Genomic DNA, 24,480 nt, shown 5'->3' with positions numbered 1-24,480 from the left:
TGTTTTTAATTTTCTTTGTTATATTTTTAAATGCAAGACGTGGCCGCGATATTTTTTTTTCATAATTTATAATGTGACTAAGCAAAATAACAAAGTCGGTTTAAGGAAGATTATCTTATCCAGCAAAACTTATTTTGGGAGATCTTTTTAATACAATATTGTGGCGCTTTTTTTACAATATTCTAGCGCTTTTGTGAAAAATCAAATAGTTCTTAAAAATTATCCAATTTTCAAAATTGAATTTCTTTTTAACTTAGATATTTGTATACTTTTTTGGGCTCGGATTTTTTGTTTTGTTTTAACAACGACACCAACAAAATACTGTAATTTAATGAGTTTTTTCTCAAGTTTTTCTGTACTTTATTAAGATATTCAAATAAATATTTTTTAAAGGTTCTTGACGACAGAAATACTAGGCGTATTTTTTTAAATTTAACACCTAAATTATATTATAACTAAAAGTAAATTTAACACCTAAATTATATTATAACTAAAATAATAATAATAAAAGCAACAACAGCAATGATAATAATAAAAATAATTATATGATTCGATACTTTAAAATACGTCTCCAATATATTTTCTACTGGTTTTTATTTTAAATAAAACAAGTTTTTGTTTTGAAACTCTTACTTTTATACATTGTCAATTAAGAAGATTTAATAGTAACAATAATGATAAAATTAAGCGCTGATTATCTTATATAATATATATCATAAATGTTTATTATTTGAAGCTTCTATCAAATATCTTCACACAAAATAAAAAGCTAACAATATAAAACACTTTTTTAAAATAGTGTCGAAAGCTTTCTGTCAATATATTCTCTACCGTTTCAATAACCATCGCTTTAGTATTTTGATTGTCAAGTAAGCCATTAACATTCTGATGACGAAATAAAGTATAACACACGTAAAAACGCAAACCCCAACTTATTAAGAGCATTTTTGAAATGGCGGCCTGGTTCCTATTAATGTTAAAAGTTAACTTATACTCTAATCGGAAAAAAAAGAGAAACTTTTTTGTTACTGTTTAATCTGAAAATGTAAACTTTATTAACACTCTATTGGCTGAATCTTTGTTTGCAAAAAGAAGACTCGATTTTAAAGCGCTTTCAAAAGCAGAAAAGTTTTTTTATATTATAAACATTATGTGCTATGAGCTAACTTGCACTTATAAGATTGTCTTTAAATTGTTTTGTTTGTACTGATTTTGACAAGTATAAGGATTTAACGTTAAACTTAAATAAAAACCAGGTGGGTCATAAAGATTATTATCGGATAATAACTTAGCCTGTCTAGATATAGCTCATTTATTGCTCCGCGCTTTAAAATTCCAGCGAGACGAAGTTATGGCCTTCAACGAATCGCTAAGCGTTTGGTCTAATAACAAAGAAGAAGAAAACAATTTTTTGGTAGGTTATTTTCGCTGTGTAACTTTAACGCTTTAATATGTAAACAGCACAAAGTATTTTATTTATAAAACTATTTATCAAAAAATAGTATATAATTTTATATTTTATTTAAACCGATGCTAAAATTTATTCGTTTAAATGCTTAACTAAACTTAATGGTTAAAGTGTTGATAAACAAGTTGAACTCGACGGTTTTTTGAAATAAATATTATTAACGCAAGGAAGAAAAGTAATTTGTTAAGATTTAATTAATTTTTAATTGTTTTGTGTTGAAGATAAACGCAAACGCTGCGCGACGTTAACAAATTAACTAACAAAAACTGTGGCAATAAATTGTTTAAATTAAAAAAAAAAAAAAATTTTTATGGGTTCAAAGTTTTTTTAAATCAAGGCATTAAGTAGTTAACATATTTTTTATTAACAAAAATAAATACGTATACTTTTAGTAAAAAATTTAAATAAGTTTTTACTTTTGATACTGTCAAAGTTTTTAAAACGTATTTAAAATGTATATTAAACATTTAAAAAAGTTTTTTTTTAACTGTTATTAAAAAAAAAAAACAAGTTTAGAATGTAAGTTGGTTTAAAGATCAATAAAAAAAAAACTATGCTGATTAATGTCTGTTATAAAATAGATAATCATTTCTTTTTGTATTAGATAAGTATCGTTTTTAAAAAATTCTGGACTTCATACACAAAATTTAAAAGAGGCATTGCAGATTATGGAGTTTTTAACACCACTTTTGTAATCGTCTTTTCTGCGAGGAAAAAATATTTAAATAAATATTACAAAACTCAGTTTTTTAACAGCAAAATTAGTTTCTTTGAACTCAGTTGCCGTAAAAGGACTTTTAACAAATAAACACATCTGTTTTGCAAACCAAACAAACTACGAAACTCATTGTTTAAAAATTATTTTTGTTCAAATATCAACTTTATAAAGCATTGATAATTTTAAAGTTGGATATTTAAAATAATAATAATTGTAAAACTATACTTTACATAAGCTTCCTAATTATTAAACTATAAAAGAACATTTATATATATATATAGTTTGTTAATATTTAATAATTTGAAAAATTATATGCCAAGTTTAGGGTGAAATTAAAAGATAGCATATCTTTTAATAAAACCTGACTTAAAAGTTAGAACAAGTTTTTTTTTTTTTTTTTATTAAAAAACAAAAAAATTATGGAAATATATATTTACCATTGGCATCAAGGTAAATTACAACTTGTCATCAAAGTAAATTGGCATCAAGGTAAGCATAATTTTTTGTAATTTTTTGGCTAAATCAAACTCAAACCAAAACCGAAATTCCTTGGACTGTTTAAGTCTTCTCTCAAAAGTGACCTGTCATTTGTCAAAAATATCCTATAATATTGACTCCAGTTATTTTGAGATTTATTGTTTTTTTTTTATATTACTAAGATTATTTCTTCTAATTTTGTAAATTATTCAGCGGATAGGGTATAGTGAATAGGTTGTAGCAGATAGAGTATAGCGGATAGGGTATAGCGGATTTGTAGAGTTTGATTTAATAGTAACATTTTTTTTAGAACAATCTCCAAACCCAAAATAAAAACCATGCGCGCAGAATACAAGATCTTCGTGGATTATTTGACGATGCTCGCATTAGAATCGATCGATTGCTATCAACGCAGTCTACGAAACGTTTTAAAGATGATAATGAACCAATGAGCTTTTCACGTCGAGCAGATCAGCCGTTACCGGGATCTGGAAGTAGATCCCTAAAAAAGACCAATAGTGACGATACCAAAAGTGTAAAGAGTGACCACTTGATCAATATGTCACCTAGAAAAATATCACATACATCTGCGGTAGTGCTTAATCAGGTTAAATCTCCTCCAGGTGGATTCACGTTTGATGTCGTTAGTTTAACCGTAAAGTTAGACGAAGAATAGGCTTTTATTTATCATCTAAATATTTATAAATTTATTTAAATATTTTTCGAATTATTTAAATATATTTTTGATCATTTTATTGTGCGCTTATATATTTGATTTATTATATAAGCACTTTTCATTTAATCATTAACCAAAGCTTTTTAACATTTTTCTATACTTTGTTTTATATGTCGTACTTTAATTACTTTTTTATTACATACATATATTTTTATATATTGATGTCGTAGTTTAGTTATATTTTTATATTACACACACATACTTTTATATTGATGTCGTACTTTAGTTATTTTTTTATATTACATACATATATTTTTATATATTGATGTCGTAATTTAGTTATTTTTTTATTACAAACATACTTTTATTGTTTTATTATTACACTTTCAGCGATTATGCTCAAAACTTAAGTATGCTCATACTAATGACAAATGAAAATGTTTTGTTAAAAACAGCAGTGAAAAAAGATTGCTCCCCCTACTCCAAATGTAAGAGCAATCAGTTAATAAACATATTTTTTTACAACCATAACTTTGGAACGTTAAAAAATTATTTAATGAAACTTAAAAGTCGTCGATGAATTTAAACTTAGAATAATAAGTTTAAAAAAATATTTCATTAACTTATTCCTTTCACATTCAGTAAAGGGAAAGCGAAGTTTTTAGGTTATTTTGTTGATCCCAGGCTCCAATCACGGAGTCTTTTGAAACGTTCTCATTTAACATAAGCATGGGCACGGTGGGCTGAGCAAGTGTGAATTTCATAAGCGCGAACTGGCAGAAACGCGAAGCAGTTGCAAAGACAGGCATACGTGCGAATTTGCATAAGTACACATAGGCGTAAGTGCACCAAAAAAATTTGAAAGCATCGGCTTAAGTGCTAATTATCATAAGCGCGAAGCAGTGGCGAGAACTGGCATAAGCGCAAAGTGGTGAAAACGCGCCGATAGAATTTGAAAGCATTGACATAAGTGCAAATTTTATATTTTAGAACTAAACGAACTCTCATGAATCCAAAACAGTTACTTAAGCGTCAAAAGAATTTGCAAAAACTGGTATAAGTGCGCCAATTTTTTCAAATTGTTTTGGCGCGCTTATGCCAATTTGCACTTATGCTAGTTTTTTAAACTGGTTCCAATGTTTGTTGATTCTTTTGGCTAGGCCTGTAAATTGAGCCGAACGAGCCAAGCTTGCCAGGGCTCGGCTTGGCTCGTTTACATATTAAGAGTGTTCAGGCTCGGCTCGAGCTCGTTTCGAACATGAGATTCTTTGTTCGAGCTCGGCTCGTTAAGGATTAGTATAGTTTGGGCTCGGCTCGTTTTACATGTTGCTCGAGCTCGACTGGTTTAAAACTCGAAATAATTATTGCAACCTGTTAGTTTAAAGCTCGTTTTGTAAAAAAAAATTGTTCTTTAAAGGCTCGTCTGTAAATAATGCAAGTCCAAATCAACAAACAACATAAACAATCCTACAGTCTATTAAACATGCGAATAAACAACATAATGAAATAAGATCCCACAAATCTTATAGTTCAAAATAAAAGTTAAAACTAGTAGTTCAATGTTCAAACTTAATGTTCAAAGTTCAAACATAATGTAAACTCTAACAAACATAATAATTCCTATTAAACACTGCACTCTAGTAGTTCAAATTACATTTTCACAAATATAAGTCTTGCTCTCATTGCATTGGATAAATATATATATATATATATATATATATATATATATATATATATATATATATATATATATATATATATATATATATATATATTCAAGCTTTAATCGAGCCTATATGAACGAGCCTATGATGTTCAAGCTCGGTTCGTTTAATAAACGAGCCTAATTTTTTGTTCAAGCCCGGCTCGTTTATCATTCGAGCCGAACATGAACAAGCATTTAAGCCAATTCGCTTCTATCCCATTATACACCTACGCCAGTTTTTGTATCTGCATGGCAATTATGCCAAATTTGGTGCTTTGAAAATCTGGTGTTTTTCATATAGCTATGATTTTGTAGATAGAATTAGAGTTCCAACAAATATTAGTTTTTTCACATTTCCAGCCGAAACTGGAGAAAGGAATATTTGGTGCAACTTGATAAAAAGACAAGAAAGTAAAGATAATTTTAAATTGACAAAATCTACTCGATTATGTCAAAAGCATTTCTTACAAGAAATGATCCATAGAACCCCTGGTGGTACACGGATAAGACTTATAAAAGGTGCTAGGCCGATATTGCACTCATGGAATAACTTTTCAGTGGCAGATACGTCTAGAAAACCACCAATTTTTAGGCAATGTTAAAAGAAAGTATGCAGACCTCAACTTCAAAATTTCGATGACGATTCGTCTGCATCAACACTATTGTTACCGCCGCTAAATGAAGTAAATTCCTCTTTATCAACATCATTTTTAATGCCAGTTATAGAAATAGATTCTTCTTTATCGACATCATTGTCAGCGCCACTAGAGTAAGTAGACTTTAAAATTGATATTGCTGAAGGTGAATTAGTAGAGGATGAAAGAAATGATTTAAAAAAGCGCATAAATGAACTGGAAAAGGAGAACCACATATTAAAGTTTGATTTAGAAAGGAGTAATGAATTTCTAGGTATACGTTGCATTTGTTTTACTGATCATATTATGGAAAATGATGAAAGTTGTAATCATTATACTGGGTTTCCATCAATTAACATTTTAAAAGCTGTTTTAGAATTTTTAGATCCTGGTGAAAATGGAAGAAACATAATTTTATACAACAACCAAAAAACAAAAATAAGTTCATCCACCGGACGTCCAAGAGCATTAAAGCCACTTGATGCATTTATTTTAACATTGACTCGTTTACGCAGGAATTATGATCTTCGTCATTTATCGTTTTTACACAATATTTCAGAAGGAACAGTCACAAATACTGTAAATACATGGATAAATTTTATGTATGTAAGACTTGGATCAATCTGCATATGGCCTAGTATGGAGCAAGTTACAAAAACAATGCCGCAATCAATGAAGGAAAAGTTCCCAACTGTGAAGTGTATCATTGATTGTGTAGAGTTTAAGGTGGAAACACCATCTAAATTATTTATGCACAAAATTATGTATTCAGATTACAAAAGTCACACAACAGTTAAAGTTTTAGTAGGAATTGCACCTGGGGGAGGATTTACATTTATTTCAAATGCCTACCCAGGGAGTCTTTCGACAAAGAAATTGTTATTAAAAGTGGATTTTTAAGTCAAGCATTATGGAATCCAGGTGAAAGTGTAATGAGTGACCGTGGCTTTACAATAGCAGAATACCTCAGACCACTTGGTGTTAATCTTGTTTTACCATCATTTTTAAGGGGTAGAGAACAATTTACTATTGAGGAAACAGTTTTAAGTCAACAAATTGCAAATGAAAGAATCCATGTGGAGAGAATGATACAGAGGTTAAAGTGTTATCATATATTTGATTACATTATCCCTATGAATATGATGGGTTCTTTAAATCAAATTATTTTAGTAGCTGCTTTATTGTCAAATTATCAAGATCCAATTATCAAAAATTAAATTGAACAGGTAAGCTAATTTAAAAGCATTTGAAATTGTCACAGTTAAATATATCAAAATTCTTTTATAACTCTTATATAATTTAATAAACTCTTATATATATATATATATATATATATATATATATATATATATATATATATATATATATATATATATATATATATATATATATATATATATATATACAACCCTCGGAATTAGGAAAATTGAGGTCGGCAGTAATTTGCCGACCTCAATCTTTTAGAGGTCGGCATCAGGTCGGCAAAAATTATTTGATACAAAGGTCTAACCGTAAAACATAGAAACGAGGTCGGCAATTTTTTGCCGACCTCAAACACTTTCAGGTCGGCAGTTAGGTCGGCATTGCCGAATGCCGACCCTAATTCCGAGGGTTGTATATATATATATATATATATATATATATATATATATATATATATATATATATATATATATATATATATATATATATATATATATATATATATATATATATATATATATATATATATATATATATATATATATATATATATATATATAGGAAGTACCAGAGAGCTGACATGTAAAGTAAAGCAAAGAAACATAAAGATGCTGCATACTACCTTTAGAACGATTTTGTTCAGAATTTAGAAAACAGAGAGAAAAAGACAAAAATTAAAAAATACAAAAAAATACAAAACAAACTTAAAAATATCTTATTTATCAAAAAATAACTCCTGATGTTGAAACAGTTTTAAATACTTTGGCTGATTTAGTGTTTTATACCTAATGTTACTTTAATAATTACCTTTTTGTTTTGACTATATTAGTGTACTTTATTTTATATTTAAGTAAATAAAAAAAAAACATAAAAAACTAATAAATAAAAAAAAACATAAAAAACTAAAAAAAAAATCCATAACTGCCTTAACAAGAAAAGAAAAGAATCCAGAAATGGATGTTAACCTTAGGCAACAATACTAATACTTTGCATGAACTGCCTATCAATAAAAGGAAAGTATCCAGAAACAGAGAGCTAATCTTAGGCAACAACATGACAATTTACAAACGGAGTGCAAAGTCCTATGGCTTACCTTCTTGTTGGTGCACTTTGTTAAATGAGTTAGACAAGTTATAAATGTCTAATTTATGAACAGAATAGCCAAGGCAACATTTTCATTAATTTTATTTTAGATGGGTAATCGAAAAAAAATGCCAAGTAAGTAATAATAAAATAATACCTACAAATTTAGTTGCTTGATTCTTAAAATCTTTATCACCGCATATCTGAAGTTTTTCATTAACCTGGACTCTTAGTTTATGATTTAATAGATAAACATGTGACAGACGTTAAACTATTGAAATCATTTCTAAAAGTGCTTTTAGTAGCTTGATTCACAGCTTTTAGTAGCTTGACTCACATAGCATCACTACAAAGAAAATTTGACAAGTTATTTTTGAACTTTTAACATCAATGTTCTTTTCCTTTAAAGTAATTAAAATGAATAATTAAAGGGCTTATTGCGAAACAATGAAAAGCCACAAAAACAAACATTTGAGAAAAATGAATTTTAAGTTTTATTTAAATCTATAAAATCAGTGCTTACCTATTATTCTCTTAAATTTATACATCATAAAAATACTAATGGATATTATATATTGGACAAAAAAATAAATAAAAATTGCGTATACTATTGATGATTATAAAAATTATAATAACTTATTTTTAAAAAAAGTGTGGCTTGTCATTGTTTCACAATAAGCCCTTCAATTATTCTAAATGTTTATTACCTTTATCTTGTAAATAACAAATAACATTTATATTTGCATATTTACTGACATTAATGATTTATGATCTGAATTTTTAAAGTAGTATGCAAATAGAATCCAAAAGCAACAACTTTTTAGTAAAGTATAATATTATAATATATATGACATAATAAAAAACCACTTGAGAAAATAAAATAAAATTCTGAGATTAAAAATTAAAACTAAATTGAAAATTTGCTTGAAAAAAATTCTAAATAACAATTTGCATAACAATGGTATGCAAATTGTCAATGGTCAATCACCCATGGTGAAACCAAAAAAAAACAGTACACTGAGATAAAATATCAACCAGAGCCCGGATTTGTTAAACAACAAAATTGATGTAAAACAGTAAGGGAAGAGATGTTAAAAGCATACGGCTATATACAAGAATAAGGAGGGGGGGGGGGGAGAGAAGATGTTCAAAAGTCTACTTTTAAATAATAAGAATAATTCAAAAATAACAATTATTTTGAAATATAGTTTCACTCAATCATTATGCTAATTTCATCAGCAAATAGAGCACTTTCTAAGTTATCTTTTGAATGGTCATCAAGGTTTTTTAATAAGTGAATGAAATAGAAATCAAGAATATTTTTTTTTAGCTTGTCCCATTTTTCATTATTGAACTGCACACAATTATTACCATTCCTTTATTAGTATAAAATATAAAGTCTCACCATGATTGAGATGTTAAAGCTAACTGCATTTGTATTTGGTCATAATAACTATGGTCCTCATTTATTTATTACCTCATTATCTTTTCGAAACACGATATTGTATGCTAGTGTTTTAAGCCCCTTTTTACTTTTTACACTTTTTATTTTATTGCATAATGATGCTGTAAAACGGTTATTTCTTTTTTCAAACCAAAGTAAACAACGAGCTTGATGGCGTGTTAATCTTTCGATTTGATCAATGTCATCACTATTACTTTTTAGTGATTCAATTAGTTTTAATGCCTTTAAATCTGTTACTTTTTGTAAATACTCATCAAGATTACAATCATTATTGTTAAATGGGTAACTTGGATATTTATAGCTATTAAATAGTGGCATATTTGTTATATCTTTAAGATTTGAATATACTTTAAAGTTTGGTTGCATTACTGGTGCATGAATACCAAGTACAGACCCTTCTGGCATCATGCCAAAATTTGTTTTAATGTTATTTTGGTAATTCTGATTAACTATTCCAAGAAAATGTAAATCAGGGCTAATAATTGAGATTTTGTTTATTAAGTTAGAAATTTTTTCCTTATTTTTTTTCATTGATGATTCACATGCATTATGCAAAGTAGATACAATCCCTTTATTTTCAGTAGTTGTTTTATTTTGATCTTGTTTCAGTTTTTTGCTTTGTGAGGATTTTATTTGCAGATCATTTATCATTGGTTTTTCTATTCTGCCTCTACTTTGTGGAACAGACCAGACACATGGTAAGGATGTGCATGCTTTTTCTTCTGGTACCTTATCAATTCCCTGTACCACCCATTTCGCTAAGAGCTTTAAGAGTGCATAGGAATGTGAGCATGTACCTAACTTTCCAGCTGGACATTGACAGAAACTAAATATAATATCTGCAGTTAACTTATTTAAAATTGTTATAGACCATCTATCAATTTTTTTTAAGCTGCCAGTACAAATGCCTTTTACACAGAATAAACCATTGCTCTGTTTGTATATACAGAACTTAAATCAATAAATTTTTCTTCAACAAGCTGTTCCCCTCTTTGAAATTTTTTTTCAAAATTTTTGATTTTGAAATTACTTTGAAGTTAACATCTTTGGTATATTTTAGAATATTGTTTATTGTAAAAAGTGGTATATCTTCAAGACTTTTCGTCCAACCATCTGATTGATTTAAATTAAGTAGTTCTGGTTGAAATATTTTAGGACAACTAATATCACAAGTGTTTACATCAGTAATTGGTTTGATTTTTAATTTTAATTTTTCAGTTTTTTTTAAAAGCTATTTCTTTTCTGGCGTAGGATCAACAATTATTTCTGATGTACCCATATTGATATAGCTCAATACCCTAAAAAATTATATATGTTTTAAACATGAAAATTAAACATTTATAAATTATATTGATTATTATTTCAAATCAAATTTCAAACTGACATGAAATGTCTTTAAGTTGTTGTTATTTATTTATTCAAGAACCAATAAATTTAAAAGAGAACTGTATAAAAAGGAAAAAAATTTTTTTTTTTATAAGTTCATTTTCAATAAACTAAATTTTTAATTCAGCAATATTAAATTTTATAGTTATATAGTTATATAATAATGATAGTTTTTAATAATAGAATAACAAATAAAGATATAACAGATATAGCATTGCGCAAGTGTTGAATTCCAAAAAATTGAGTAAAACTTTAGCTATTAAAGCCATACCTTAATCACGTTAAAAAAAAGTCATAACTTAATTGTGCATCTTTGAGAGTATTAACACCTTGCAATGTATCTCCACGATATATTAACCATTGTTTTAAATGTTCAATCTTATAAGTGGATAAGCTTTTAGGCTGAACATGGACTGCTAGATTATCAACATCTTCCACTGTTATTACAACTTCCTCTAAGTCTAGAAAAGAAGTAAGATTTATATGGCCTTATAATATTTAGATTAGTTTAAACTAATAAATGGGATTTATTAAGTTTATATATTACACACACACACACACACACACACACACACACACACACACACACACACACACACACACACACACACACACACACAAATATATATATAAATGAGCTTACCAAAAAAACGAAGCTTTTCTTTGTTTGTTTTGCACAAACCGCATGTTCTGACGGCTTTTGGAGTGAAAGTATTTCCATAGTTTATTTATTATTTATACAGCTATTATAAAAACAATAACATAGTAAGTGAAAATTAAATTTTAGAAACTAAATAGAGAAAACACCACAACTTATCACCTCTAAACCTAACAAAATTATTGGTAAAAGATAAGTTTGTTTTGATTGTTACAAACACTGCCTCGCTTTGAAATATCTCCATTCTTCGTCGCAGATATTTATGAAAAGGTTTATCGCTGTTATGAAATTAAAAGTTAATAAAAAAGTTAAAAAATTAAAAATTAAGTAGAAAGAAATGAAAATAGAAATAAAAAAGATAAGTTTAAAGCTATATGAAAAATTGACTATCTATTTTTCAGTATAGATCAGCATAACAAACAAAAAAATTTAACGCTGCTTATATGGAACCTTGCAAATAAAAAAGCAACTAATGGTAATTGCCTGAATTTATTTAATTGCCAATATCTATCCAAAAATATCCATTCACTGAATTTATGCTCAAGTTAAACAAAACTGAAAGTTAAACAAAAATATTTAAGAGAATACGTTTAGTATAATGAAGTATAAAAAATGTTAATGCTAAATTATAAACCTTAATTCTAAAACTTCAAACTTTAAAATTTATTAGAAAACTAAACGAATTTTCTGACTTTATCGTAAGAAAACTGTCAGATTTTAAAAGTTGTCTAAAGGGTATGACTCAAAAGGACATTTCATTTTCTCAGAAATGGCAGAGCGGCAAAAGATGAACTTTTACTTGTATTAACAGAAAATATTGATACTTTTTTTCAATGATATATTATATAAACTAAATGCTAACTTGCGGGATTTTATTGGACGAAAAATTAAGCCACTATTTTTTTTTAAAAATACATTCCGCTATTTGTAAAAAGGACAAAAGCTGAGAACGATGTGTGAAATAAAAGTTTAAAACGCAAGTCTAGAGCATCAAAAATTCCTAACATGTTTTAATAATTATAAAATACTTATAAAAGTTTTTTATGCGCCTAGGTTTATTAAAAGTATTAAAATTCATAAAAATGCTTCAAAAAGGCCTTTTTTTTTTTTTGTCGTGTAAATACTATCCGTATGTTAATAACAAGATATATAGGTAGCAGGGGCGAGAAGAAGACGAATATGTCTTGTCGCCAAACCCCTTCATAAATTCTGTAAATATAAAGTTTGATTTAAAATAAGCAATTCCGTTAACTATATAAAATAAACAAACGTAAAATTGGTAAAGTAATAAATAAAACACCAATCATTAAAAAATAACAAAAAGCGCTGTTAACTTAAACATATTCTTCTAAAAGCACGGAAATATTTAATTTTTATTTATTGAAAAAATCATGAATCAATTTTTTTTTTTTTTAAATATTAAACTTTAGAACACAAAACAAAAGTCTAAAGATCAAAAAATAAAAGAATAACAACACATATTAAACAACAAAGACTTAAATAAGTTTAAAAAGTTACCATGCATTTAAGTTGCAATTGCATTTAAGTCAAGCTTTTCTAAAATTAATATACTTTTCATTTAATTGATAGATCAATCATAAGGGTATTTTTCAATTTCAGAAATAGTTTTGTGATAAATCATTTTTTTCTAGTCTGTAGTTTCACTTTTCTATTCAAAACATTAATCCCTTTCTAATCAGAAATGAATTTAGGAAACATAAATTATTATTTTACAAGTATACTAATTTCCTCTTAACACTTTAACATAAATAGTATTTATATTTAAAATATATTTACTTCATTTAAGAAAAGAAAAGTTGTTTACAAATTTAATCCGCCATTTGCAAAAAGAGCAAAAGCGGCTTCACTTTTATAAACGAAGTTAGACATCTAGTTTATATAATAATTAATAGAATCATAAAATAATAATAAAAGTTTATATAATATATATAAAAAAGGAATTAGACAAACTTAATAAAGCTGTTGAATTTGTGAGTAATAATTATGATAATATAGTTGCTGATCATCAAACATCAAAAACACCATAGACAAATGAATATGCAAATACTAACATGATTAACAAATTGGCTGAACTTCAACACGAAGTCGACGCAACAACTTAAGATTCTGTGGGATTGAAGAAATTGAAAATGAAAGTAAAGTAAGGGAGTTTTTAAATAATAAACAAAGACAAAGGCACGATATTAAAAAAATACACGACGATGAAATTGTGGGCTTAAAAGGTTTACATAAATGAAGATTATAGTGATCATACGTTAGAATTGCGAAAAAAACTCCTGAATGAGGTAAAAGGTTTAAGGGCAAAGGATAAGTACGTTATATATAATACATTAAGCACACGAGATTTATAAAAGAAATTCTTTGATTTCATTTCGATTACGAAATGACAAAAATAAAATGGATTTTAACGAAACCCTAAATTTTCAGTCTAGTTTTTATACTTTTTGATTAACTAATGATTTCTTATTAGACGATGAATCTGATCCTGATCTCAGGATCAGATTCATAGTCTAATAAGAAATCAATCAAATCAACAGATCAACAAAAATTATATTGGGAGGGCAGTGCTGGATTAAGAGGCCCCGAATTAGTTCTAAAGATCTTTTTTTCTTAAGTCATTTATTAGACTATGAATCTGATCTCAGGATCAGATTCATAGTCTAATAAGAAATCAATCAAATCAACAGATCAACAAAAATTATATTGGGAGGGCAGTGCTGGATTAAGAGGCCCTGAATTAGTTTTATGGATCTTTTTTTCTTAAGTCATTTTTCAGTCAATTTTTTTGAAAACTTTTTATTTGAAAAATTATTGGGAGGGTAAATGCCCCTGCTGCCCCCCTTCCCCGGGTTGCTACGGGTCTGGATCTTAACTATATTACTGATTCTGGTGCTTTGAAAAATACACGCAACTACTTTTATACCCATGAAGTTTAAGGATTTCTTGATCAAAATAATATTAACACAATTCACATTAATATCCGAACTTAAAAAAAAATTTTGAAATCTTCAATAATTTTGTTTAAGAAATCTTTTTAGTATAATTTGCTTAGCAGAAACATGTTGCAGTTCGGATGACGAAAATTATTTTACTAATTTTGAACTGCCGGGTTTTAATGTAATTTCATTAGCACGAAAAACAAATAAGCGTGGCGGAGGCGCTTTTATTTATGTTAAAAAATAACTTACGATGTTTTACCCTGCATGACATGAGCATCTCTGATGCTGATAAAGAGATTTTAACAATTAAAATTTTAAGCAATAAAATAAAAAATAAAATTCTGAGTTCTTGTTATCGCCCACCTTCAGGTGAAATTAAAAATTTTAATTCGTTTTTAAGTAATGATGTTATTAAAAAAAGTAACCACGAAAATAGATTTATCTACTTATTGGGTGGATGTCGAATTAACCGGGTTCCTGGGAGCCTAGGCGCTCGGCCCCTAAAAATTAGGGTACCAGCGGGGCCCCCAATTTTAACTTATATATTATTTTCTTTATTACGTATGACTTGACATTCTAAATTATTTTTAATGAAATTAATTTCGATAATTTGTAATCAAATTAATTTCATTAATTTCTCATGTAATTAAAAGTAAAAACTCAAAACTTTTTTAAAAAAGAGTTCGAACTTGAACACGTTTGAACTATTTTAGAAAAAAGTTCGAACAATTTTTATTTTTTTTTTACTTAAAAGTGAAATAAACAGATACAAGTTAAATACGAACTATTTATTAATTATTTATTAAGAAATGCAAATTGACTACATTTTGATTTGATTTGATTATTTTTTTATTTGAGAACATAAAGTATCATTTAAATTAATAGTTGTTTGTTTTTTTATTTACTTATTAGTAAATATATATTGAAATATTTTATATTTTTTGCTATATTAGTTTTTTTACTTCCTTTGTTTTACCACTAATGAATTATAAATTAATATTACAATATTATTTTTGCAATAATTAGACAGAATTATTACTGAAAAATAAAAATAATGGACAGAAAATATTTAAGCGGAAATTTAAAACCCAAACTGCAAAAAAAAAAAAAAAAATGTGACTGACAGCAAGCAAAAATAAAATAAATCCAAAATTGACTATTTTTTTTCCGATCTCCTGATAAAGCATGGGAGGAGAATCAATGTGTGTCAATTAAATCTGACCCAACTTCAGAAAGTTCACAGTTGCAGAACGTAACAGATAATTCTTCAATAGACAATGTATCGGTTTTATCCAATGCAACAGCGCGGCCAAAAATGTGTCAAATGGCATTATTATTATTATTGTTATTGTTGTTGTTATGAGTAATATATTTAAAAATATTATTATTATTGTTGTTATGAGTAATATTGTTAAACGTATTATTATTTTAATTGTATACTTAAGCTACACCGTTCTTTTTTGTTTTATTCCAGTTTGTCAATATTTCAATCTAACCCAGCATTGTGGACGGATTGCAGTCCAGTGCTATTTTGGAAAAGTCACAATAAAAGGAGAAATTGATATTCATTTAAAACAGCAGTTGGAAGATGAAAAACATTACTGGAGAAAAGTTCTAACAAGAGTTGTTGAATGCTTGAAGTTTTTGTGCAGTCGAGATCTAGCTCGGTGAAGGTCTAGAAGGTGACTTCAGTAATGAGAATTTTCTCGGGGCCTTGGAAAATTTTCTCGGGGCCTTCGAGTTCTTAGCGATATTTGACTCATTCCTTGCTAAACACTTAGAAAACCGAGGAAATCAGGGCAGAGGAAATGTTTCATAAATTTCATCAACAAATTATAAGGAAATTGCTTTCTTAAATGCAAAAAAAGTTCTGGCTTCCATTGGTAGCGAAATTGACAGTGCTAAATTCTTTTCACTGATTATTGAACCATCAACTGACACTGCACACTGTGACCAACTTGCAATATTCATTCGATATGTGAGCTAGGAAACTGCTGTGGAAGAAAGATTTATTGGGTTTAAACCTACATGTGGATATAACGAAAAGGCTATGACAGATGCTGTCAAGAAAAAATTAGATGAGCTTGGCTTAAATATTAACGATGGTCGTGGTCAGTCATATGACAATGCATCTAACATGGCAGGAAAATACAAAAGGCTTGCAAGCACTACTGAAAAATGAGAACCCAAACATTGAATTTATTCCTTGTGTAGGACGTTCTCTAAATTTAGTTGGCATAAATTTAGTTGGCATAAATGCTGTTGACAGCTGTGAGGCTGTATACGATTTCTTTGGATTTCTTTATTGCCTGTATAATTTCTGTGCTTCTTCAACTCATAGATGGCAGATACTTTGTTCTGGTCTTGTAAGTGGTGCTGGAAAGGACAGAAAAGTTACCATTGATGCCTGAGTGGGACAAGGTGGTCAGCCATTTCTACTTAAGTTTTAAATTCAAATTACGATCATATTCTTGAGACATTAGAATCTATTATTCTGGATAAAGATGAAAAATGTCAGACACAAAGCGTAGCCACTACACTTTTAAAAAAAACAAAAACTTTGGATGTTGCTTTTATGACGGAGCTTTGGCACAGAATAGTGTTACGATTTGATGCTACTAGTATGAAAATTTAGGATAAAGCTGCAGATTTGGCTCTTTGTGTTCGATTACTTAATCTCTTTTGAAAAATGTGACATCAGTTCGTGAAAATTTTCTCGACATTCAAGAAAGTGCTAGAAGGTTCTCAAGCATTATTCCTAATCAGTACATGCATGAAAATCAAGAAAGAAGACGCGCAAATTAGGGTTTAGTAATAATAGCGAGAATGAAGTGGTTCTTAGTGGCAGTGACGAATTTAAAATAATTTTTTTTCCCCAATCATAGACAAGTTGAAAATGTGCTTGAAAGAAAGGTTTTTTGCTTACGAGTCTGCAGAGAGAAAAATGGGTTTTTTAGCTAGTTTTTAGACCATGACCGTTTCTGTCATTGTTGCTGCTGCCAAATCCTTATTTACTATTTATCCTTCAGACTTAGATACAGAATTCCCTGATGAAATTATCCAGTTTTCCAAGTTGGTAAATAAGCAAATAAGCAGATTACATCAGCACTTGAATGTGTTTACAAGCAATTCGTTGGAATAAGTTAGAATCAGTTTTTCCCATGTTGAAATCGCATATCAGATTTTTCTTATCTTTCCCATAACTCATTGTAGTGCAGAGAGAGCATTTTCAAAAAAAGCAATACACGATTTTTTTTGTATAAGCAACTCGTTTATAAGTTAAAAGCAGACAAATTTGTTCAACTTTGGTTTTACCAAAAAGATTTGTCATCGTGGTGAGTTGGTAAATGTAGTGCCGAAGGAAAAAGAAGATAATTTGTTTGAATGTATTGTTTGCAAAAAATCACTGAAAACATCACAAGCCCTTTCGATGCACGATTTTTGGTGTAAAAATAAGTTATCACATACGGATATTGCTCAAACTGGCAAAGACCCGAAATCAATGAGCTTGGATCAAATCATTGATGGAACAAGTACGATGATATTGAAAAAACTGTGAAATCGGTTTTAGAGGAGCTTGTTACTGATGTTGAAGCTAACGAATTACCAAAAATTGCTGACAAACGGAAGAGCTATACGTTAAAAGAAAAGGTTGACGCGCTAAATGATTTAAACGATGGTATGTTAAGTAGGGATGTAGCAAAAAAGTATAACGTTCATAAGAGTATGATTACACAATGGAAATCAAAGCAAAAAGAAATTTACAACAAGTACAACGAAAACAAGAAAAACGCGTTATTCAGGAAATGCCGAAGAGGCGACAAACACAAAGCTTTGTTTAACAAACTTTATGACAAATTCTCCGAAGCAAGAAAAAAGGGGCTAAAAGTTAACTTTGAGTGATTGTATGTCCGAGCGAATCAAATTCATCTACAACAAAGCCTGAATGCTGACAGATTGCCAAAATCAATAGTCACTAATTTCTTAAGGAAAAATAAGATCCGCATGTTGTGTGTTCAACGTAAGCGTCAAGCTGACGTAAAGAAGCAAACCCCGATTCTGATGAAATGGCATTAAAATTTGAAAGAAAAGTTGATTAAGTCTGGAAGTGTCAAACCCACATACGATAAAAAATAGGGGCGTTTCCCACCGAAAAAGAGAATCAATGTAGATCAAATTCCACTCCCGTTTGTAGTCGAGAGCAAACGAACATACGAAATTCCAATGAGTAAGGGAAAGGAACGAAGGGACCATAGAGTATGGGTAGCTCAACCTGGCAGTGGGCTTGATAAGCGACAAGCTACCCTTCAAATATGTTTCAGTCCTGAAGGAATGGTGAAGCCGGCGTTGATTTTCAGAGGTAAGGGGAAAAGGATTAGTCAAGATGAAGTTTTAACCTACGACACTGATGTAGATGTGTACTGGCAACCAAATGCATGGGCTGATACAGCGTTTTCCGTGAAATGGGTGAAGAACACTCTCTCCAATGCTGTCGCTAACCTGGATGAGTATATTTTGCTCTGCGATAACCTGACAGCCCAAGTCAGTGATGAGTTTTTGAATGAAGTGCAACAACATAAAGGTATGGTCTGGTTTGGTGTTCCCAACGGGGCACATTTTTGGCAACCTGTTGATGCCGGACCAGGAAAAGCATTCAAATCACATATTAAAGCAGAACAAAACATCTGGCTCGAAAACGATGAAAACATCGAACTCTGGCTTGGCAACGATGATCGGAAACTGTCGGCAAAAGATCGCCGCATTTTGATAACTCGTTGGGTCGGTGAAGCTTACCGTTAAACATCCAAAGACGAGAAATTTCTTCGTATGCTTTATAGGAGCTTTGCGAAAACAGGATGTCTTATCACGGCTGATGGTAGCGAGGACGATAAGATAAATCCTGAAGGCATACCTGCTTATGTTGTTCCACCCCCTGTTGACATTGACAACCCGGTGGAAATCACAGAGACTCCTATTCCAGACGAAGTAAAGGATAACCCTATTGATGTTTTGCCTGACGAATTAGACGGAGAAGATGAGGAACTAGATGGACAATTAGAAAAATCAGACGGACAAGAAGACGAAGAAAGAGGAGATAAAGAAAATAAAGATCCAGCAGAAGAGAGAAACATTTTTGATCTTTTTTTTTTATTAGAATTTAAGTGATTTTAGTTGTAAAGAGCACTCTTCTGTTAAAGACTTGTTATTAAACCGTATTTTGTCTCTTATTCGTAAAAACACTGAAATTTAGGCTAAGAAACTTAAGCAACCATTAAGCAACTCGAGATATAGAAATTGGCTGAAAAATAAGCAACTCGAGTTCTGACCAAAATTCTAAGTTGCTTATACAAAAAAAATCTTGTAGTTAAAAATGATCTCCGGTCTTTAAAGTTTAATGATTGTTTAAATGTTCTTTGTTTAATGACAATTGAAAGAACACTGTTAAAAAACATAAATTTTCAAGATGTCGTAATTGATTTTGCAAATGTAAAAACAAGAAAAGTTTCTCTGTAAACAAAAAAGTAATCTTATGTTTTTTGCATTATTTTTAAATACATTTTTTTAGGAATGGGACCCCAAATATTTTTTGGCTCCTGGCCTCCAAAATCCTTAATCCGGCATTAATTGGGTGATCTGAATTTAGATTGTTTTCACCACGTCAATAATAACAATAAAAGGTTTTAAAATGGCATTTTTGAAAATGGTGCGATTTCTTTGATTAGCAAACCGACAAGAATTACTCAATCAAGTGCCTCTTCAATTAATTAAATTTTAACCACTGATGTTTTTAACGAATCCTTAAAAAAAGGGATAGTTAAAATTGACATATCTGATCCTTTCCCTATTTTCTTTTCTGTAAATATAGGTAATAAATTACTTCCTAATGAAAAGCTAGTTTGCAAAAAGTGCATTTTTACAAATGAAAACCTTGAATCTTTTAAAAAACAATTATTTCTAATTGATTGAAGCATTATCAACACCTCTTATGATACAAACTTAGTTTATAACTCCTTTTTTAAAAATTTTCTAAAATATTTACGACGCTAATTTCCCTGAAGTTCATTTAAGTCTCAAAGCTAAAAGTATTAAATTGCCTTGGATTACAAAGGGTTTGCGGAAGTCTTCAAAAATTAAACAAAAATTATACATTATTTACTTAAAGTGTAAAATAAATGAAAATAAAATTATATATAAAAATTACGCTAAACTTTTTGAAAGCCTCAAGAAAAAACAAAAAAATTAAATTAAATTTACTAGATAAATATAAATTAAATTTTAAACTCACTTGGTTTAAAATAAGAGAAATTACTGGCAGCAAAAAATGTACATCTCACTCTTTGCCAAACATGGTTAAGCATAATGAATTTTTATATGATAAAAGACAAATTACGGAAGAGTTTAATAAATATTTTGTGTCTTTAGGACCAAATCTTGCAAAAAGAATTCATAAAGCTAAAAGTTTAATGAATGATCTATGTTTTCCTCTTAACTCCTACTTGAAATGCCTTTAAAATCTAAAAATCTAACAAAGCAGTAGGTCCTGATGGTATTAATGGCAACATTATTATAAGTTCATTTGATGTTTTAAAAGATATTCTCTTTAAGATTTTTCAATATCAATTAAACAGGGAATTTTTCCACAAGCTCTAAAATTAGCAAAAGTCATACCAATATTAAAAGATGGTGACATTGAGAATATAACTATCGTCCAATTTCACTACTTTCTGTATTCTCTAAAGTTTTAGAAAGAATTTTGTACAATAAAATTTATAATCATTTTACTATAAACTATTTATTATACAGCAATCGGATATGGATTCCAAAAAAATAGTTCCACTGAACATGCCATTCTACAATTTACAAGAAATATATCTGACTCATTTGAAAATTCTCAATTTACTTCGGGTGTTTTCATTGACTTTGCGAATCTAAAGAAAACCATTTTTTAGTCTTTAGATCAATTCCGCTCAGCGTTAACATGAATTTTCGAAAAAGTTCCTTAATTTACTATTGATTCTAGGGCTAATCAGTTCTGACGTATATTAACTAAATATAGTTGTCAAAACACAATATTTCTATAAATTTTCACAAAAAATACTAGAATTCTAACCAAAAAAGAGCTTGTAATTAAGAAAAATTCCCAATAAACAATCAGATCAGATCATATTGTTAAACTATAATGTTCATTTCACTTAAAAATCGTATTTATTTAGAGTCTTATTAAAATTTGGTCAAGCGATTGTGATTTCAAGTAGATTTAAAAAAAAAAAAAAATCTCCGGTTTGGGTTTTTTCGCTATAAACATTTATATTTTACGATATTGCAAAATTTATCATTTTAATTTTTTTTGTCTTTTCATAAATCTCACACCTGATCATTTAACGGAAATATATTGTTGTCAACAAAATATCATACAGACGTTAAAATATTGTAAAATTGCCTTAACTACACCGAGTACTGTACCTTATTTTCTTCCTTTTCTGTCATTATTTTAACAACATTTTAAGTCATTTCCAATATAAGGAGGAAAAGTCCGTCCACCATAAAACGTGTCTTATAACAAGCGCTAGGTTGATGGAATTTAAAATTAGTTACATTTCCACCAAGATAAAAAAACAACTCTTGCAAAAATATTTTTGAGCAGAGCTTTTGAACAGAAAGAAGCGTAGAAGTTGATTCAGTTTTGAACAGAAAGAAGTCTAGAAGTTGATTCAGTTTTGAACAGAAAGAAGCCTAGAAGTTGATTCAGTGTTGTACACTCTTTTTCAAGAGTGTACAACACTAAATAAATTTCTAGGTAACTCAACTAATTTTACAATATTATTTAGAGTGTTCACTTCAGTACAAACTTCGTCCCACTTTTTTTTAACTTTGAATATAATGCTCCATGGGTACCTTTTGTCTTTCCTGTGAGTACTTCCACGAAGTGAGACATATGCAGCTCATATATGTGATGCCTGCATAACAACCATATTAAAGGGAAGTTAAGTTTCATACTCAGCAATTGAATTGCACCAGCATATTTTCCCATATTACTACTGATTGTATCGCAGCAGCAAGCAAACAGTTGATTAACATACTCGGAATATTTTAATACTTTATTAGTTCAATTGCCTGGCATGCTCCAGTACCGTTTTTTAATCGGACAATCCCAAGCAATAATCGTCGCAATCTGGAGCATCTGGAGAACTAACGCTCACAGCCAATCTGTCATAAAAAACAAATATTTAAAGATCTTCTGAAATTTCTTTAACTAAAAAGTTTATTTCTTTTCAGTTCTAGCTCTGTAAGCTGCATCATCTTTTTTCTCAATAAACATTTTCCTTTCCTTCATTTGGTCTTTAAAGAATTGTAGATCATTTTTAACTACCTCTAGATCATTATTAGATACTCTTATTTTGTGCTCAAAATCTATTTTTGAAATATTAAAAAGATTACTTAATTCGAACTTAAATTCTTCTACTAAAATGTTATGCTTTGTTTTATTTTTAAACTCAAGTGATTTCATTTTTAGCATTTTAGTGTATTTTTTAATGAACTTCTTTAATTTGTCCCTAAGTAAATAATAAAAAAAATTATTTTATTGATAACAATTACAGTAAAGCTAACAAAAAACGAGTACAAACTGAAAAAATATTCATTATTTTAAAGGTTACTAATTACCTTACTTGAGCTTCTTTCTGAATATAATCTCCAAAGCCTGCTTTGATCCTTAGAGAAACTAACTTTGGAAACAACATAATTGATCCCAAAATGATTAACACAAACTCTTTTAAAACACACAAGTTCAAATCCAAGACGTTTTGTGGACACGTAATGTGAAACTTTGACGGCCTGAACCCAGTGGGGACGTCTGGACGTCCGTGAGACGTCTAACAGACGTCCTCCGGATGACGCGTGCCTACTGGGAATCTGTAGCTTTTTTCAGAGTTTAAAAATAGGTAATATCTCAACACATTTCCCACAGAAGGCAGTTGATTTGTTGGCAATTTGTTTATAGGATAATTAAGAAGGTAAACAGTTCTTCTAGGACAAATATAACAGTTGTATTTTCTCTTTGCACCTTGTTTTATTTTTGTTTTTGAACATTCCATGTTAAAAACAAATAAAATTGATATTGTGAACACTTCTCCACCAGTTAAAATTATTTAACTAGTAAATCTATCAGAGAAATTTATAAATATTATCTAAAAAACAAGCTTATCTAATAAATCTTTCTGTATGATTTTAGCAACAATGCTTTTTTCATAACAACTATTACAAAAGCGAAAGTAATAAAAATACGGAAAAAGTTGTTATATCCAAATTTTCAAAATATACATCTTGCAATTTTCGACTAGATGAACCATAACATATAGGCATTTTCCTTTTCTACAGACTAAATCCCAAACATTCGAGGGTACAGTGAGTACAATTTTTTTTTTTTTTTGGGGGACACTCTTATGGTCACTTACAAATATTTTAATAATACTTTGAGTGTACGCTTGTACCTTGATCTATATAACTTTAGATTATGTTTTTTATTTTAGTAAAGATGATGGTAATAGTTGGTCCTAAGCATTTGAGTCACAATGTATATTTTTGGAAAGTTAGGGGAGGAGGAAGTCAAAAAAAAACTTTGTGAAATTTTTTTTTTTTTGTGTGTGATAAAAATAATATCAACAAGCAACTGTTGCAAAAAAAAAAAAAATCTCATGTTGAAGTTTTTTATGTTGGAAAAAGAACTAAATTATATATGACACATAACACATAATATATAACCCATAACACACTTGCTTATTAAGAAAAACTGTATTACATAGCTATGTGTTAATTTTCTAAACATTTCTACAATTACTCATGGTAAAAATATTTGCATAACTGATAACATAACAGATGTTTATTATATTATAGTAAAATGTTTATAAATTTACAATTCATTACAAATTTAAATTGACTTAATAATATTGTAATATATTTTCATGATAAAAATATCAATATAAAAATGTTTTTAGTTACAATATCTTTAATGAATTCTTTTACTTTTGATTTGCCATTTTGAGGCA

At 28.9% G+C, this 24,480-nt stretch overlaps 1 protein-coding gene and 1 non-coding gene across 2 annotated transcripts; both read left to right on the top strand.

Moving 5' to 3' along the window:
- Nucleotides 1–1,207: 1,207 nt before the first annotated feature.
- LOC100214616 (uncharacterized) lies at nt 1,208–3,418 on the top strand. The gene is made up of 2 exons (XR_010639062.1): nt 1,208–1,414; nt 2,974–3,418. It is a non-coding gene; the product is annotated as an uncharacterized LOC100214616 (transcript).
- Nucleotides 3,419–5,985: 2,567 nt separating this feature from the next.
- LOC136081285 (uncharacterized) lies at nt 5,986–6,579 on the top strand. Its single transcript, XM_065798589.1, has one exon. The coding sequence runs from the start codon at nt 5,986–5,988 to the stop codon at nt 6,577–6,579; it is 594 nt and encodes a 197-aa protein (XP_065654661.1).
- The last annotated feature ends 17,901 nt before the right edge of the window (nt 6,580–24,480 follow it).

The sequence above is a fragment of the Hydra vulgaris genome, chromosome 06 (assembly GCF_038396675.1).
Source record: "Hydra vulgaris chromosome 06, alternate assembly HydraT2T_AEP".
NCBI lineage: Eukaryota > Metazoa > Cnidaria > Hydrozoa > Anthoathecata > Hydridae > Hydra > Hydra vulgaris.
Note: the sequence above shows the minus strand (reverse complement) of the source record. Positions and strands in the feature narration are given on the sequence as shown.

Bases quoted from the DNA above. Each gene is read 5' to 3' on its own strand.
- LOC136081285 (XM_065798589.1), top strand. From the start codon at position 5,986: ATGGAAAATGATGAAAGTTGTAATCATTATACTGGGTTTCCATCAATT.